Here is a 20,496-nt window from a genome sequence, read left to right on the forward strand (position 1 = left end):
TCTATATTCCTGTCAGCGCTTTGATACACTATAACGTTAACGTTTATACGTTTTAAACAGGTAAACATTTTGTTCACCAGCACTGATAATGTAGATAAACGAGCCAATCGCCCTCTTGGGACGTTGGAACCTTATTCCGGCGGTGATGTGAGATTATAGACTAGTTTATCACATACTCACCAGGTAAGAAGAAAAATATAAAACCACAATTCTTCATACATCATACCCTATTAGAGAGATGTTATGTAGATGCAACATAGCCGAGCCAAGTTCTCCCCATGTTGCATCTCTCTCTTGTATGAAGAACTCTCTTTTTGCTCTCTCTCTCTATTATCTCTCTCTCTATATCTCTCTCTCTATCTATATATATATATATATATATATATATATATATATATATATGACTATTTATCACATTGATTCATAGAGAGAGAAGACTTTGCCTGAAGCTTATTATTGCATCTACATAACGCGTAATGAGGGGTATGTTGATGAAGAACTGGTTTTGCCTTTTTCTTCTTCTTCGATATACGGTGGACTCTATTATATAAAAATATATATATATATATATATTATATATATAAATAACTGATATTAAAGGACGTTTGTAGCTTGATTATATATATATATATATATATATATATATATATATATATATATATATACATATATATACTGTATATACTGTATATATATATATATATATATATATATATATATATATATATATATATATATATATATATATATAGAGAGAGAGAGAGAGAGAGAGAGAGGGAGAGAGAGAGAGAGAGAGAGAGAGAGAGAGCAAAATGTAAACCTCTAAGATATGAAACAAATAAATACTCTAGGTTAGTGTCGTCTTCAAATTTTCGTTTTTTACGACCAATCTTCATCTCCACGTTCTTGTTTCAATGGCAAAATAGATACCACGGTCACTGGTTGTATATATTACGGTCAAAGATGACTGTTACCTGAAAAAAAAATCCCACAACTTGGATTATTATTAAAGAACCCTAATGACAATTTCGAAGCTTATCACGGACAGATCCACCGCACTATCATCCTCATACTTATGACTTATTCTAACGATAAAAACCGGACATACTCTGACCTTGTGGTTACTTGATAAAAAATTGGAGAACTCCGCTTCAAACAAACATGACTACTGTACCAGTTTTGACAACATGCCTTCATTAAAAAAATACACCATACTTTATATTTCATTATCTATATTTACCACTGAGCTGTCTACCGTTTAAGATCTGTATCAGTAATGACAACTGGCAATAACTAGTGCATCAAAAGTAGGTTAAATAAGCTACAGTAATAAATGTAAACTCTTCACGAAAGCTACAGCTCATGACATAGATGATACTGTCAAATCAGAATGACCTGGATAAGGACGAATCCGAGCAATGAACATTGCATATCAGGCTCCGCTTGATGTGGATGAGAAGCGGGTAGCCCAAGAAAGTCATAAGTATCTTGGTGGGTACTTCCCCACTGCACGCTGAGGCAGTGACGAAGGAAAATCAAGAACCATCGAGCCAGTTAAAGATACAGAAGTCACTTTGAATATGAAGCGGGGTGATTTTGCTTCGACTTAACCTTCTACAGTTGTGGGGAGGGCTAACATGGTGAAAGGATTCTAATCTAAGGTCTCTTTTTCCTACTCGGGAGTCGATAAGCTTCAACCAAACAGAGTGCTCCTGATTGCCAACGTACAGTCTCTAGTTGATGGCTGGTCCAACCCTCTCCCTCGGGGAACCTTCATTCTCCGAGCAAGATCATTAACGCTATAGCCGTTGCAACCAGCTTCTCGAGAACCGGTTTGCACCGAGGAATAACAATAAAAATCTCCAGCCACTGATAACATTATAAGACACCATCACATTAGGAGGCAAGGGAAATAACTCACAATGCAGACTGAATATTAGCTCTTTTATGCAATATAACAAGGTTTCGTGTTCTTAATGGGTCGGATAGTAAGTATTATTGTAACTCAACAAAACCACACTATTAATTCTGATGCAGAAGCATTAAAAGCATACATTAAATATGACGACCATAAAACTCGCGAAAGCAATCAATGTGACTTGGCAAGCACACAGGTTCATTTAAGATTGAACTGTGACACGGTGAATGTCTTCGTCATCCACTGGATTATCAAATGATAATCAAGCTTCAGTGAAACATTAACTTCATTTGCTTTTTTTTTTTTTTTTTTAACACCGGTCAATTCCTATACAGAGCTAGCTTTACAGAATGTCCAAACATTGCCGAAACCCTATGTTTCCTATAGATGGCCGCACCAACACTCATTCAGATGTCTAAATAAGGGCAAAAAACATTCAGGATTCATACCTCCCCATTCCCGTGGAAATTTGTACTTAAACCCGAGTGTTTCTTTGATTTAAAGCAAATTATAGTGTATATAAATATATATATATATATATATATATATATATATATATATATATATATATATATATAAACACACACATATATATATACTGTATGTATGTATATATATATATATATATATATATATATATATATATATATATATATATATATATATATATATATATATATATATATATACACACACACATATATGTAGGTATGTGCAGGACACGATATAAGGTAAAAGACTGTCTGAATGTGAATCTATAACCTACCATAAATTCATTTCAATTACTGACCACGTGGTAGTGGTATCTGTTAAATACCATAAATATTCATTTGCTACCTTAATATTCCTTCGATCTCTGCAACCTTTTAATTAATATTTGAGGATCCAATAAAAAACACAAACAGAATCAATTTAGGGGGTCATGAAGACCTATGAATTAATTATCACAAACAATTTACAACGATATAAGAACAATCAACCACCCAATGGTGTTCTCTTTACAACGCTTACTTCTATCATTATCAATGGTTCTACTACAGGGTAGGAAACCATTCACAGCATGGCTCTAAAACCGACACGTGTCAATTCTCCCTGACCGGATGAAAGTACTTTTAAGGTTTGACCTTCTCAAATCTTTCTGACCTTTGGAAAGGACCAAACGGGAAAAGCTCTGAGAGAGAGAGAGAGAGAGAGAATCACAATAAACCTCATCGCTGGGTTTAACCGAACTGGGTTTAACCTCATGGAATTTCATACTCTCATCGAAATCCTAACCTCCTGATCATGTACATTGTCACCCCCTATATTATATACTGAAAACCATATTCTAATGCAAATGAAAATAAGACATATACGGGTTTACACTTGTACTGCATACTCAATTACTTCACTCGGATCCCGGGGACAATAGAAGAGTGCTGTAAGAACAATACAATGACCAAGAACGTACGATGTTAAGATGTATGCTTGTACTTGAAAGTAAAAGAAAAGTCATACGAATGTGGGAATAAATGGAAAAGGAAGAGGTAAAAGACCAGTTTAATTTCAAAATATATACGTTACTAACCTCATATGCCAAGGGAAAACACACTAGAATGCAGTCTTAAAATTTCCAAGAACACTTGGAAGTTATCAACATCTATAATGTACGCGTATGCAGATCTTAATAACTGTACCCATGTATAAGTATAAATCTAAAGCCTAAATATACCATTGGACAAACCAGTAAGGGCAACGCCCTCCTGGCTGAGATCAAGAAAAATACCCACAGGGCATGTGTAAGAAGGCAAAGCTCGGGACAAAAGCATTGTTTTGGATTAAGCCAGCAGCTTGCCAGCACGGGCTTTTGCTCCTATAAGTTATAGATCAGCCCCTAAAGACAAAACCACAGGAAAGTTTATGTTTACTGTGACGGCTACACGAGCACATACATTTGTATGTGCACAAAAAGTTTCTCTACCAGAAAGCAGATAAAAAATAACCACTCCTCTTCGAACTCTGAGATATATATGGCTACAGGATGCAAATTGGGCCTATGTATTTATAAAAGAAACATACCGTTCATGTCAGAGCAAACTAAAAATAAAGAGCCCATCTTCACGGCCATACTTTTCCCATTTTTAAAGTTCTGATTTATATACATAACAATGAACAAATGTTCTCTTTTCAAGAAACAAAACTATTTCGCTGTTTAAAATAATTATTAGTATTATTTTGACATTTTTTTCATATTATAGCTGTAATATGAAAAAAATTACCCCACTCAGCTTGTTCATTTCTGCAATCGTCCCCCTAGCAAATCTCATCGTTTTTAAATAAAAATGGCATAGGATTATTTCAATGCAGAAACGCGTCCCAAGATGTCCAGTATGAAACCTCACTTGTGGAACTTCGTTGGCAGTTAAGTCAAGATGGCCATCAGATTCGAAAATAAAAATAAACCCTGACTTTCCAGGCTTCCTCTTTAGCCCCAGGGGTTTCAAATCAGGTAGCCCAAGTAGCCAAACCCCAAACACCCCAATACCCTCCCCCCCAACCCTACCCGCATCCTTAAAACAACGATAGGAGGGAATCCTCGTCCACCTTAATCCCCAATCCCCATCAGCATCTACCTTACCTGAGCCCCTCCATCTCCCGACCCCATGGCTTACGTTCCGACCAACCCTGGGTTCAGAACAGCTCCTATTGTTCTACGCTTAAAAGCCAGGAACCACGCCTCTGTGCACATCCTCCGCACACTTTTATCCAATTAATGGCAACCTTACCACATATTTCATAAAATCCATGAGAGTATATGCTATCAATTTCTACTGCAGTACGCACGCACGCACGCACGCACGCACACACACACACACACACACACACACACACACACACATATATATGTATATATATATATATATATATATATATATATATATATATATATATATATATATATATATATATATAATATATACTTTATATATAATATATGCGCGTGTGTTGCGTCTCAATAAACAACTCGTAGTATTGCATTAGTTCCGTGGCCTTAACATGGACAATCAACCCTATTAACATTTTCATAATAATTATGAATAACTTTTCCATTCTTAATTGTAGGTAATGCCAAGCATTACTGTACTGTAATTCGATTCTACGTTTTAATGAACAAGTTCGGCTTATAACTCATTATGTCGTAAATAAAACTTAATCACGAAGCAATTAACAAGGTCAAAAAACATTATATTTCATGTTTTCTTATACTTGAGGCCACAAAAACTACGCCACTTTATAAGCAAGTGCTCCTATGTAAATTTTTTGTAAGAGCATTTGTACTTTATGTAAAGGGACGTAACAAGGCCAAAGATTACTAGTTTCAAGTAGCTTGACGGACCTGTTGATAAGATCCATCATGTCCACCACTGTAACTACCCATGTCAGTTGAGCCACTACCCTTCAATACTGCGTCATCTCCTGTTCCATCTTGCATATCGAAGCGGCAGCAGCATTAATTATCGACCAAACCCCTAAATGGAACTCGGTTTAGACGGTCCCCAACCCCAAAACACGACCCTGACAACCTCCTCGCGAAATTTGCATGGAGTAGTATCTTGAATATGCAAAACGGCCATGTCCCACCCTGACGATGATGCCCATTTGCGTTCGTTAAACTATCATAGGCTCTCCTTACTCCTCAAAGTTTCCTCGCTTTTTCTAAATCGCGTCTCTACTGGAGGAGGAGACCCAACAGTCTCCCGAGATCCTCTAACGGATATGCACACACACTATCATGAAATGCGACATACGGTAGCTGCATCTGGGAACACTAAATGTGAAATTCAGCGGAGGAATTAGCACTAGAATATGGCTATCGGAGATTCAGGGCTCAAGAATTTACATAAAAGAAACATGTAAAATACAAATTTCTACTGTATCTCCAATTTCACACAGACAGAATGGATGTCTACTCCTGTTTCTCAGCTATTAACAAGATACCTTCTAATCAATCTCGCAAAATCTTATATATTCACCTTAACATATGACTTGGAAGACCGCCTGACGGGAATATATCAGAATCATCTTGTAACTTTTTTAACGCTTTTCACGAAGAAGACATTCCCACATCTAAAGGAACCAATCATTAAATGAGTAGCATGTTAAGCAGCTGCCACCAAAAATGCTAATCAATCTTAATTCCAATTCTTGAAATGCTACCTCAAAAATCTGCAAGTCCGCAAACGCACTAACATCATATTCAGTTGTTATTAAACAACCACCCATACCGACAACCAACAGACTTCCGGTTGGTGGTTGCCTGGTTGGTATATTTTAAGCCGACTTCATTCAAGCATGAGCCCTTGTTGTGGTAAGGTGTAAACAGGAGGAGGTAGTGCAGGAGCCTTATGTGGACCTCTGATCTTGACCGACTAATACACATGAGAGTTTACGAATTGTAAACAGCGAGGAAGAAAAACAATGTGTGCTCAAGTCTTTGTTGAGCACAAGGAAAATGATAGAAGGGAACAGCCAGCCCTTGCGCCTTAGAATCGACCGCTCTCCCCACGCTTAAGTGCAGAGTCTCGGGAACTGGTTCGCTGGTCATTGACCTAGCCTTCAAGAATTCGAGTTCCGTGTGATATGCCGACAGTTATAAATGATGAGACGACTTCTAACTGCATTTTTTTTACTATTTGCAAGAGAAGAGGAGAGGAAGTTCGGCTTGGTGAGGGCGAACAGGAATGAAAGGATCCGTTATGCATCTATGAATTAATTAAAGGGGTATTGCAAGCACAATGTCAAGGGTCGGGGCATGTACGAAAATTCAAACAGCGAACACAAAGACTAACCGATGCAATGCAAAGGATGAAACTTTCCAAACCATTTCACCAAACATTCCCACATTTAGGCTGGTGCTCCTTAGCTAAATCTGTTGGCGTCGCTGATACTTTCCATGGAGATTCAGTGTTTCACTAAGTAACAAAAAAAATAAAAAAAAATAAAAAAAAAACTTCTGGCGCTGCAGACACTAATGTCGGAAAGTCCATGTTGAAACAGCTGTTTTAAAAACGATTTCCCAGAAATGAGAAATATAATCGTATCTATTCAGAAACTTCAAGAAGGTTATTGATGTTATTATAAGAGATGTATAATAACATCAATAACCAGGGGAACCAGCAAGGGTGACATAATCCCCAGTAGCACACAGCCAATTATTTACTTACTTGCACATCCACTTGACAAGACTCCATCATCATCATCATCATCATCATCTTTTCATCAGCCTCAATGGACATATAACAAGGGGAAAGAAAGACAAGGCCTAATCTGTAAGGTCACCTTGAAAAAAGGAAGAACTGGGAATCAGGAAACCAGAAGCAGCACAAAAATCCAATGGCTTCGATCACAACACAGTACGATTTGAACATACATACTGTATGTCTGTGTATACAATTAAAGTATATATAGTATGTATATAACATATAATATATATATAATATATATATATATATATATATATATATATATATATATATATATACATACACACACACACACACACACACACACACACACACACATATATATATATATATATATATATATATATATATATATATATATATGCAGTATCTCCCTTGTGTAATGAATGATATGACAACGCATTCATAATTGTTCTCTATGGAAGAACTACAGCCAAGTGAGTCGGGGGCTACAGTATTCTATCCAAACAAAAACTGGAAACTCGGCTAACTGTATTTCAAATCTGATACTCTTCGAGGACAGGTTGACCATCTGAGCTCACCGTAGCAGCAAGAGAAGCCTTCAAAGATACTCGAGACTATCTATATAGGAGAAGCTTAAGGATTTAACATAGTCGAATATCCTTACATTGGCAATCGTAGCTCATCGTTTAAAGTGTAACAGATGACTATTTCAATGAGAATGTTAAACGATGAAAAAACTGGATAAAATAGAAACTAGTAAAAAAGTCTAAATAATTACGGCTTCCTGAACTTGTTTTGCTGTGCTTGTAAATCAAAGCCAGCTCTTTAGTGTAAGGTTCGATTATCAAGGAACCCGTCACAACTTATTAAAATGCCCTAACAAGAAACTCGAGAATTTGCAAGACGTAACGGAATGCTGTACTGAATCACTATTCATTATGACGATGACATAAACGTAATAATAATTATTAAATTTCCTCACCAATACAAGACTTGACAATTATTTGTGATGGTGGAATATTAAGTGACAGCAAATTCATCAGTAATATTTCCACATGCATATTTTCCGTATATTACATAATAAATATTATAACAGGAACTTCAAGGTGAAATCACATTTCAGACCAATGACTGCGATAAGTAGCATTTCCTCATTCACTACCAAACATAAAATAAAAAAAAAAGAAACCAAGGAGAGGAAAAAAGGAGCACAAAGAACATTGTACAGCAATAAAATTTATCCCAAAACACCTAAATTGGAAAGGCCATAACTATTCCTCTTACAACTGCACAATAATGCGTACCACGTTTAACAAAGCTGCAAAAAAACAGACCTCCACAATAATATATATGTGATACATGGACATATGTGTGTGTATAAAATATATATATATATATATATATATATATATATATATATATTATATATATATATATATATATATATATAAATAAAATGTATGTGTATACATATATTGGTAGACACACAAAACCAAAAACCACCTCATTATAGGAGATAAAAATAATACTGTGTTACGTTTACAAGTCTCTCAGAAGTACAGAGTATGTCAACATAAGCGGTACTGAGAGAGAGAGAGAGAGAGAGAGAGAGAGAGAGAGAGAGAGAGAGAATTTTCAAGTCATGGTGTTACGGTTCTTGAAGAAAATGTGTCGTAAAAAGACGGTGGTACAAATGGCGCAGAGTTCAACAAAGCGCAGCAAACGACCAAACCTTCGAACAACCAGCAGAAAAACGGCACAATACCGTGACAATGGAAGCGATTACTGTCACTGTCTGGCCTCCGTCACCATAAAACGAGTAAGAACTTTATAACATTCGGAATCTACTTGCTTTAAATAAGGCAACTGACAACTGATGTCAAAATATACACTCAAAACCACCACCAAATTGTGTCACCCTATGACTATACAGTCAAACACAGCAACTATCTTACTAAATCGTCGGATATCTGAAACAGTCCAGCTCAATAAATGTCATAACTTCAAAGTACACATCACATTTCAGACAATAAAGACTGAATAAACAGCATTCCCTCATACATTTCCATAGCTAGCGCACCTAACACATTCACTTTCTGAAAAGACAATAGCTAAGAGTAATTAACAAAGTACGTGTAAAATTGCCGACGCTTACTAACGCCAACAGCCTAGAACCGTCAATGGCGAACATACTAAAGAGAACAGTTTTCAAAGAAGCAGAAACCACCTCATGGCAGTCCAAGGCTGCTGACTTTCCACGAGGCAGATAAGCGAGCCATACATAAAGGTCACCACAGTACGGTTGTATATAATTACTCTCTCTAAGGGACGTCTCTGGATAGTACACACATAGCCTACTGAAATACGAATACAGTACATCAATTAATAAGAACAATAATGAGAGCAAACAAAAAATATCCATCACCAACAAAAAAATACATTGCAATAAAAGTATAATACATCGGAAAAATCCTTTGGGCTACAACAAAACCAAGCAACACTTCATACAAAAGCCATGGCCACAATGAAATTGAATGACTCGATTTATAAATGTAACATCCAATCACCAAACTTCACGCTTAGTTACATGAACCATGGCATAATTTCACTAGGGCGCAAGGAAATACAGACACCGTGCGTGCGCGCATATTACGCAACACATCCTTTGTAAACATGCACAGCTCTCCACTTTGGATGAATTGTCCTTCCCAAAACATGCGGTTAGCAATATATCCAATTCATGAGAACATCACGTATTAAATGAGAAAAGGTTGAGTTAAATCATGAAGTCGTAAGCCAAAATGGGAACGACTGGAGAAAGAAAATGCATAAGCCCTACAGCCTTAAGAGGAGCTTCAGAAAACTCAACCCACCGCACAGTCGATTTTTCCTAGATCTTTAGACTGGATTTTTCGAGCTTCAAGCAGAGGCGAGCTCGGTGTGAAACAACCAGAGAGCGACAAGGAAGAGAAAGGATGGGACGGGGAATGTGGAAACCGGAAGAGGGGCCAAGGGAGAGTCCACAGACAGATACGGCTACTACACCTGCAAACTGGTTCTCAGTTCACCTGTCCACCTGGTGTTATATTCAACAACAAAAAAAGTTCACCAATGCTAAACTGTAACTTTCACATGAAAATGTTGGTGAAAAAGGACAAGACATGTTTCAACTGAGGAAGCTAATGAAGTGATTATAATCACACACACATATATATGTGTATATACATGGTGTGAGTGTGTGTGTGTCGTGTGTGTTTGTGTGTGTGCGCGCGCGCGTGCATGTGTAAAAACGACTGTAAGACACCACCCAAAGCAAACAATCAAACGACACAATATTATCTAAAATGGGGCCATAGGACACCAATCTAAAACTGAAATATGAATAACCCCATTGGCTATTTAGACGTACTTAAAAAAAAAAATATGGGGGGGGAGGGTGCTAGGAGTAATACAGGCGGGGTGGCGCGAAAGAAGATATGATGTTATTACCTTAAGACAAAATATAACACACATGGTATACCACCTACAATTCACATACACTCAACCATGACGGTGATAATCTAACTGCTTTTTGCAGTTGCATCTATCATATTTTATCAAGTGATTTTAATTCTAAATGCTTCAGTTAGGTAAACACAGAAGACCAAGAGTAAAGGTAAGATACTTTCACTATGGTAATTTATATAAATATATATATATATATATATATATATATATATATATATATATATATATATATATATATATATATATAAACACGTTGGGTGCACCCTAGTCAAGTTCTCACTTTACCTTGGTCTTCACGTGTACCAATTTAACGTTAAACACTTGAAATTTAAAATTCCTTAATAAAATTCAATTTGATATGACAGCCAAAAGCGAGACCAACGTGTCTCACATTTAAATAACTACAGAAGACAACGTTGGATCAGCTGACTTTGTACCCATCACTAGCTTCAAGCAACGAATAAAAAAATGTAAAACTACCTGTCTGAAAGGAAATTCCTAAGTGATCACAATAACAGTCTCCTTTGTAGCGTACCTGTGCCAGTGAACGTATTTCAAGGAAGACCCTACTTTTATCAACCTGGCCATCAGGAATAAACATCGTCTTGGCCTACAAGAAATGACTTTTCCCTTTAGGGAATGACAATGGGACAGTGAGTCAGAACACTGGAATTTACCTTGTCCACAGGGCTCTGTAGAGTCTACGAACGGCAGACAATATTTTGCGACTGCACAGTCAAAAAAAAAAAAAAAAGCATATTCTTTCATGACATTTCTTGACAGGAAGGTCGACCGCTCAGTTTTTCGGGGGTGTTCGGTAAGAAGCGCACTGCAAGTGTATTCAAAGTACAGCTTCAAAACAACATCGCTAGTTATATCGAAGCAAAGAAAATGAAATGAGAAAATAATGATCAAACATATTTCAACTCATGGCTATCATTATACATGAAAACTTTCCTATGGTAGTTGCCGAAGCTACAACGGAATGAGCGAACAGCAGGCAAGATACCAAAGAGAAAATATTAAGGTGCCAATTCTTGGTCAGGTTGCTACAGCAACTCTACTTCACTTGCATGAATACGGCAGAACCTAAGCACCTTCCGATCTTGTTTAAATAATGTCAGGAAACTACAGTAGAGCATCAATCACAATTTTAAGAAAATATGAAGAGTAAATTTATTTTAAGGTTTTGCACGTGTTAGTGGATGAGATGGGGAGGGAGTCAGCCAGTGTCCTGTACTTTCACCAGAGAAAACTGAAAAGTATCGAAACTTCGATAATGCCGACTAAATAAAGTAGTTAGCCAGAATACACGCTAAGCCGAGGGAGGGGTGGCAAGTGGCCAATAAAGTATTTGGACACCGCATTTCACTGGCAAAAGCGTTCCATTCGGTTTTTGAATACCAAAATTTTGTTTGCTTTTATTTTCCCATTGTGCCCTTTGAGGAAGTGCACGCGAGCGCACACGCATACATACACACACATATATATGTATACATATATGTGTGTATGTGAGTGTATGCGTGCGTATATATAACGTGTGAACGCAGTAGCGTGTTTACAAGAAGTGTATGTTCGCTTGTTGGAGTTGAAAACCATACATCAAAATACATGGCAGTGTGGGCTCGAGTCCTTCCAGGATGGAAGAATTTCTTGTCATTTTCCTTCTCCTTCTGATATGAAGGCTTCCCGAAAGCTTGAGTAAATTCAAGCAGTGAGAAGTGTGGTTGTTAAACGTGAATGAATGAAGAAAAAGGCTTCGTGATGAACTGTTTGCATAACGTGGCGTAAGGAGAATGGTGAAGTGATTAAGTGGTAAAACGGTTAACGTAGGTGAAATTGTGGATCAATGTTTTGAAATGATTTGGTCATGCTGAAAAGAACGGAGGGCAATGAGTCGGGGAAATGAGCAGTATCTGGAAGCGTTAAATCTATGGGAGGAATGGAAGGCCTAGAACTGGGTAGAGGGCGTTGTGTAGATACAGGAAACGAAGGTCTTTCATATCCAGGAGGAGCAAAACACAGGGGAGTTCGACGAGCTCTAGAGAGCTGTCCGTATAACTATTTGAAGATTAAATGTTGAGACAGTCACTTATCATAAGACGTTCATCCAACATTCAACCGTTGCAATATGAATGACATTGTCTGTCACCTCTGATTAGGCATAAAAGCTTTAATAGAAAGTGTGTGTGTGTGTGTGTGTGTGTGTGTGTGTGTAGAATGTTGAAATCCAAGCAAGACTCCTGGGGTGAAAACCTCTGGAATTTAGCTTTGGCATTTCCATCATAGTGTAAGAGGGAAGAAAGGTCAACTCTTCTTGTGACTTTTGACAATTCTCAATATGCAACTTACATCACCTTGAAACCATAATGAGCTGACGAAAATGCTACTGGATGTGTTTATGATTCTGTCATTTATTCCCGCGGATCCCTTTTCTTAATTACCACTGCACTACAGCTTTGGTAGTGTGTGTGTGTGTGTGTGTGTGTGTGTGTGTGTGTGTGTGTGTGTGTGTGTGTGAGAGAAATGTCATGGCAAGTAGTCAAAACCTTGAAGAACTTCCTAGCGGTATCCAAATGTCAATAACTACAAAAGGGTGATAACAATTAAACAAATTAAGAATAAAAAGAATTAAGAGACTATTGTTTTGACGAAAATAAATTTAACTCAAATCAGTCAATTCGGAAAATCTACATTCGGTGGTTAACAATAATAATACAGTTTTAAAACCAATCAGTAATCCACATAAAATATCAATCTTTAGGTTTTAATTACAGAAATAATTGAAAACAACGCATAGACACATACATTACAATGATAACGACAGCACTTAATGCGAAATAATTATCAAGACAAAGTAATGCAGTACCTAATTAAAAACTTCGAATACGATGACAACCCGTTATCGTATTCAGTATCGTCACATCAGGGACAGAGTTACTGGAACTGCACAGGGTACAACGACCTCTTTCATACATCAGAGCAGCAGCCTGCAGGTGTGGTTAGTCATCGGTGGAATAATTGTACAATGTTCGATGAGGAAACCATAACAGACACACCAGCATTTGTTACAGTCAATCCAGAAATGAATTGCTTGTAGTTTCAATTATACACGTATATTATGCACATACAAATATACGTATGTGTGTGTATGCATGCATGCACAAACACACATACATATATATATACATATATATATGCATGCATACACATATAAATATACGAGTCAGTGCTTTGAATAAATGAAGGTTACCATTTAAAAATTAATGACAGCTGTTAGTCGAACTAAATTTCTTGTCAGAATTTGTGAATTGTGGGGGAAGCAATTTTGTGATAGTTTTAAAGAACCCAAAATCAAATTACAGGACGATACAAATGGGTTCTGTACTTCCCCTTTACCTTCTCTTACTTCCTAATGAGCACCATATTCTTTGGAAGCTTTAATTTCAAGTCAATGGCCCCGGTCGGCTTGTTCCATATGAATAGGGCTCGTCTTCTGAATAATAATAATAATAATAATAATAATAATAATAATAATAATAATAATAATAATAATAATAATAATAATAATGTGGAAAAAGTAGATCTGTTGCTGGAACTAACAAAGCACCGCATTCTTAGTGTTTGGAAAACTATGGAAACATTTCGGACCGACACTATGACCACGGGTCATATATGTTCTTGTCTCGCACCATGCGTAACATTTACAATAAATGAATCATTATCATACTTGTAAGTCATAATAAATAGGTGCACAACATTATACCCATATACTTTGGCAGTATTGTCTAATCAAAACATCAAAAAAGAGCACAGTCCTATTGTTCCGCTCCTCAAATGCCTACAACTGGGCACAGATACGAACAGCTAACTCGCGGGGAATCAGTAAATCCCAGCGTATTCCACGGTAGTTCCCCGGGTTGGGCAGACATTTATTGGAAATGAATAACTTATGCCCGAGTTTTCCACGAGAACCTCGAGTGTGACAGCAACAGAAAAGAATGGGAAATTAGGCTATACTTGTTTTGCGTTGGGGAAGCATTACAATAATGAATCAAATAAATATGAGCTATATTTTCCTATCTAGATTAAGCCAGCCTTGTGCTGGCACAAGCTCATGCTCTTCAGCAGCCCGTAAATGTATTTTTCAAAACGAATATGAACTGCATTTGAACGGTCCGTTACTGAGATCTACACACCGCAATTATAATAATTTTTACAGCTTTGTAAGTCACGCCTAAAACAGCACACCAATCATATCTATTAAAAAATCTCTGGCAGAGTTTATCTCATTCCTAATACCTACTCAAGGTACACGAATAAACTAGGTAACCTGGAGCTTCCAGAAATTCACCAAACACCCGACCGCGCTAATCTCGGTATCAAGAAGGCAACGGAGACCTGGTACAATGATTACGAGGAGTTAGTGTTAGGAGTTGGTGTTTACGGATGTAGAATCATTCATGAAGCACTGACATCCCGTCAGCTATCTACGTTATGACATTTGGCGTTGGATTTCACGTTAATCGTCTGACAAGATGAAACCGACAATTCATAAATTCTCTGAATTACCTTCATGTCAATTTTGAAGCATTAGGTACGAAAATTCATGTCATATTTAAGCAGCGTTGGTAATTTTCGTACAAAAGGACATTTTAAGGAGTTGCCACACCGCAATAACGCATAGTTACACCAACTGCATATCTAGTAAAGAACAACGCAAAATGACAGCTACGCAACTCATGCTTTTCACGAGACAGCTGATAACCAGTTTTTGTTTACAGATACTGGACTACAATCATTTTTTTTTTTTGAGTCTGCACTTCCAAGACGCAGTTCTCTTCATAAATATGTATCTTTTGTTTTCAAGCTGTGAAACCTAGGTACCTTAAGACAACCCAACGAATGTGCAAATGCAATGGAGAATACACTGCGATAAAAAAAACTTCACTCGAAATGTATAAAATTGTTCCACTTATTTCACATGCGGTACAACATTTTAACAAATCCAAATCTGCCATGAACTGTGAGGCACTGTCCTGCCAGACGCCCACCTGTTGATCTCGCCGCAGTCGCCATGTTGGACTTCAATTCCTTAGCTTATACGAGCATAGTCAATGCATAAGATATTTCAACTTATAATAGTGAATTCATTCAACGTATTACTAAAATTAAAACATTTATCACATTAGTGAAAAGTCCGTTTAACACTAGAACCACGGGGATAACTGACGTACATGTTTCATATGGCCATTTAATTACATCTTTGCATAAAACCAGCACGTAGAGATGGCGGAATGGGAAATTAAACCACGACCATCCACTGCATGCTGCGGGCTAAGTAACCTTCTTTTCACTGTGCGAATCACAGCAACACCAACTGTCACTCGTCTACGTAAACACATCAAGACTAGGCCTATGCTTTTAATAACCGTCGTCGTTAACCTTAGTTTTAAAGAGAATTGATAATACAGATAACTTCACTTGACTACTTGAAAGCGGTAGCGCTATTCAACAGTTTGTGTGAAAGAGTTCGTTCGTGCGAAGGTTGTTTAGGGAAAATGACGTCTTGCCACAAGATAAGGGCTTTTATTCAACTGATAAGCTCAGGGCAGATAAGCAGCAGTCATAGCACGTGCTGGCGAAGGCATAGGGGTGAGGACACAAGACAAGAGGGAGGCGACAGCCAGAATGCTGCGAGTGGAGATGGAACGAGTGATAAGGACAGGAAATTGAGAGAGTACACTAAGGGAACACCTGCGTCTACACATGATGAGGAGAGCAAACACCTGTGGTGGAGCTTTTCTGACTGAAGAAGCGGGTGTTTGCTGGCCAGAGAGGAAACCTCCGCCGCCACAACTAATCTTACACAAACTACACATGCACATACAGTATTTATCCAAGGACCACTACCTTTCTACTGACGGTATCCCACACCAGGTACTGCATAATGACGATTTCCTCTTCGTCTGAGCCTAGCAAGGGACCATTTGCCCCCGCCGTGGCTGTATACGTAACCACAAAATGGGTCGCCATATTGACAAAACACACCAGCCCACAATAGTAGCGCGCGCCACAAGCCGGATTTTAGTTATACCTTTTAACCGAATCCTCTCTCCCACCCCAATGTATATACCAAAGCCGTTCACCAGAGAAAAAAAAATTAATAGATAAGAGAGAGAGAGCCGAGTCAGTTCCTCCCTACACCGCAACGCCTCGACCACTGAAGGTTCACTCAGGTAGGAACCGTCCCTACACCTGTCGGCACGTTGCCACACAGCGCCATCCGCTCCGATTAAAAAATTCCATCATAACTACGTTACAAGTGCACATAATTCACCCTGACTATATTTGCAAGGTGCAAAGCCATACACAAAATGCATAAGTGACATTTTTTTTACTGCATCGGTTGATATAAAACATGTAGCAAAGGAAAAGGGTCACATAAATTTCTGGCGTTGATACATCAAGGTCTTGTAGGCGTGGTCAAAGGAACTCCACGTACGATTGGCTACAAGAAAGCCTTTAGGGTGCCGACTGGCTTCCAAGACAGCTGAGCATGGCATAGCCGGCCGGCGAAAAACAACATATGGTGTTTTCTTTGAGAAGAAAAAAAAATCGCTCGTCTTATTTTGACGTGAAACATACCGATATGGCAGATTAACAGAAAGTTTCTACGTTGGTTGACTACTGCAGGTTTTTTTTTTTTTTCAAAAAGAAAACATTCAACAAGTAAGCGTGATCCCTGCTATGTAACCTGACACATTCGGGGTTTACAACTTTTTAATTTTCTTACGAATCTAGATCGAATTTTCCAGCTGATAAGCGTGTGAAAATGAAGGAATGTTATACGCAGACATCATTTGCGGTTTTCCTTTCCGATAAGGGCTGCGATATCATGCGACTTCAGACATCTGCAGTAAATATATATATATATATATATATATATATATATATATATATATATATATATATATATATATATATCGTGTGTGTATGTGTTTGTGTGTGTTACATAATATATATATTACGAACTACCTACCTATCTATCTATCTATCTATCCCTATATGTGTGTGTGTGTGTGTGTGTGTATGCACGAGAGATATTGTTTGCGGACAGTTAACACTTGGTATTGCTGCCTTAAATGCTCCCAACTTTTCTCAAAGTGCTAATGCAATTCACACGTCTAAAATTAACTCTGATTCTTACTTCACTCATAATCGTGAATATTCAAATAATGAGAACGTGCTTGACAAAAAAAAAAAAAAAAAGGAGGAATGCTGTCTTTCCTCCTGATACTGTATTCATCTCGGTATGCTGAGTCTTTCAAGGGATCCTCTGAACAGCCCCAAGCAACGGAGTTTTCAGGTAAGACCAGTCTTATGGTGTGGATGCCGTTAGACAGTCTTTGGTTTATAACCATCTTAAATATTTTTTCAATGCAAATGTTCTTATAAAAATGTTATTTTCATAGAAGTTCCTGGAAGTTCTGTGTCGATGGATGTAAATAAAAATAATGAACTCTGACGTTTTTACTGCTGCCGTTTGTTTGGCATACGGCGCATTATTGTCTAATATGATATTTATATTTATCAAAAGACAGAAGACAGTATGCCAATAGTGGATTCAAAGCTATCTATGAATGCCAAAAGGCTATGTGGTATACATGCATAAATACACACACATACATATACATGCATATATATATATATATATATATATATATATATATATATATATATATATATATATATATATATATATATATAGATGAGTGTGCTCAATTTCAAGTGGTCTCATGGTCATCACCTCAATTTCACCTCACCTCACCGCACCAAGGAGACCAGGCAAAATCTGTTGTACCTATATTAACCTAACCTAACCTGACAGCTGACTGAGGTCGTCGTAGCTAGCGCTTTATCCTTATCTAGACAATCTTTCCTTGTTATACTGGGAAAAGTTGAAGGAAAGAATTCTATCTTATCAAGGAACCGGTTCTCACTTCAAATTCCGACTCGTTCCTGCTCTAAATAAAGTTTTCAGCTTTCACCACAGAATAAGCTCTACCTTAAATGCAGCTTATCTCCGAAGGGCTCTTTTCGCATTTTCCTCAATGACACCCGACCTCTGCCCCTCACGTGACTGTTCTGATAAAATGATACTATCTTTTTTCATTTTACTCTACTCCATAATTTACTCCCATTGCCTTTTAATTCCCTCTGATACTGATGGTTTTCAAATAAGCATCTAACCTTCCTGAAGCTCGAAAAGTATTTGTAATTCCAACTCATATTTTCACTTTCACAGAGGAACAAAATCTCCGTATTTATCTTCATTAAAATGGCTCAATTTGCATGTTAGTCCTTTTTGTCCTTTTAATGTTTTTCTTTTACAGTTCATTAGTAAACTCTCAGATTTGTCCCATATTGCTTATCCAGTAGGTTCCCTACAGGAACCACATCTGGTATTTTTTCAATATGGGACTACATTAAATCATAGATGCTATGTGAAAACTTAAAACACGACAATATTCGTTTTTCCCTAATTGTCTGTTCGAGATTTTTGAGTGCCTTCAATCTTCTCTACTCTAGAGAGGAACTACATCTGGTATTTTTTCAATATGGGACTACATTAAATCGTAGATGCTATGTGAAAACTTAATACACGACAATATTCGTTTTTCCCTAATTGTCTGTTCGAGATTTTTGAGTGCCTTCAATCTTCTTTGCTCTGGAGAGGGTAGGTTGTTATACTGTGACCTGCATGAATATTTTTCATTGGATGAAAGAATTAGGCTGGTTTGTTTTTTGTTTTATTATTTATTTTTTTATACACATTTTTAAAAAGTCAGTGTTTTATATTTGGGCACTTAATAATAAACTCATAAAGAAAGGTTGCTTTTGTCACCAAATGAAGTTTGTTAAAAACGCAGTACAGGGCACACTGTCCTACATTGGAAAAGACCAACCACAGTGAGACTAAACGCTTCCTACACACACACACACACACACACACTCCTTCTTGAAGCATTTTCAGAGTTTTGAGCAATGAGATGTCGCAAATATAACCTCTGACTTTTAACAATGCTGAGTTTGCTTTTTCCTTTTAAGTAGCTCCTCTAAACCAATCGAGGACGGATCCGTATTTGCATGGTATACTGTTTTCCATGGTCGGGAAACCTTACTTTTTACTTTTCTTGAGAGATGAATTATGTTTTCCATCTCTTCTGTAACCCGGTTCTCTTCACCTCTTCATATTCGTTTCAAGTTACATATGAAGTACCTCAATACTTGACCTTATTTCTGCAGATACTATGTTAACCATTACTGATGACCTGGCAAACTTCATAACGGCCGCTTACTAAGTCATGTGGAATGCTTTTGACTTAAAATCCTCTCAAGAAAAAAATAAAAAAAATGTTGGGTCAGCCCATCGTACCTCCATGTGTCGAGCTCTCAACTTTTTTATTTATTTTTTTTTTTTTCAGTGTCTGATTGGGAGTGATTTTCCTAGTCTAAAAAATTCTGTCATAAGCGGAAATTATCGTTACTTTGCAATGACAACTTTCAATCGACTGTGAACTAGAATTCAGATCACCGGATTCGCAGACTTTCGCTTTAGATGCTGAGGACAGCCTTTTCCAAACATTACGGAAGTTGGAAATAAAAAGATAACGTCACGCAGTGATGAGCATCTCAAGAAAATGACAATGACTAAATTGGAAAGTTATAAGGTTTAGACACTCGAGCTGAAGATATGATTTCTCGCAGTAATTTAACAAATGATGAGACATAACTATAACAACCCTGCAATAGTAAGAAGATAACCACTGGCAGTAGAATTTCATTTCTAATTATTCTCCG

At 37.3% G+C, this 20,496-nt stretch overlaps 1 protein-coding gene across 4 annotated transcripts in view; it reads right to left on the minus strand.

The window, feature by feature from the left end:
- fus (fusilli) overlaps positions 1-16,864 on the minus strand; it is a 192,034-nt gene extending 175,170 nt beyond the window's left edge. For 2 of the 4 annotated variants that reach the window (XM_067098715.1, XM_067098712.1), the window contains exon 1: positions 16,546-16,864. In XM_067098715.1, the coding sequence (XP_066954816.1) occupies positions 16,546-16,668 (123 nt within the window). In that variant the 5' untranslated portion in view covers positions 16,669-16,864. Of the gene's footprint in view, positions 1-15,869; positions 15,894-16,545 lie in introns of those variants that run through there. The other 2 variants (XR_010852109.1, XM_067098714.1) reach the window with 2 other exon arrangements.
- Positions 16,865-20,496: the final 3,632 nt, after the last annotated feature.

This window comes from Macrobrachium rosenbergii, chromosome 55 (genome assembly GCF_040412425.1).
Source record: "Macrobrachium rosenbergii isolate ZJJX-2024 chromosome 55, ASM4041242v1, whole genome shotgun sequence".
Taxonomy (NCBI): Eukaryota; Metazoa; Arthropoda; class Malacostraca; order Decapoda; family Palaemonidae; genus Macrobrachium; species Macrobrachium rosenbergii.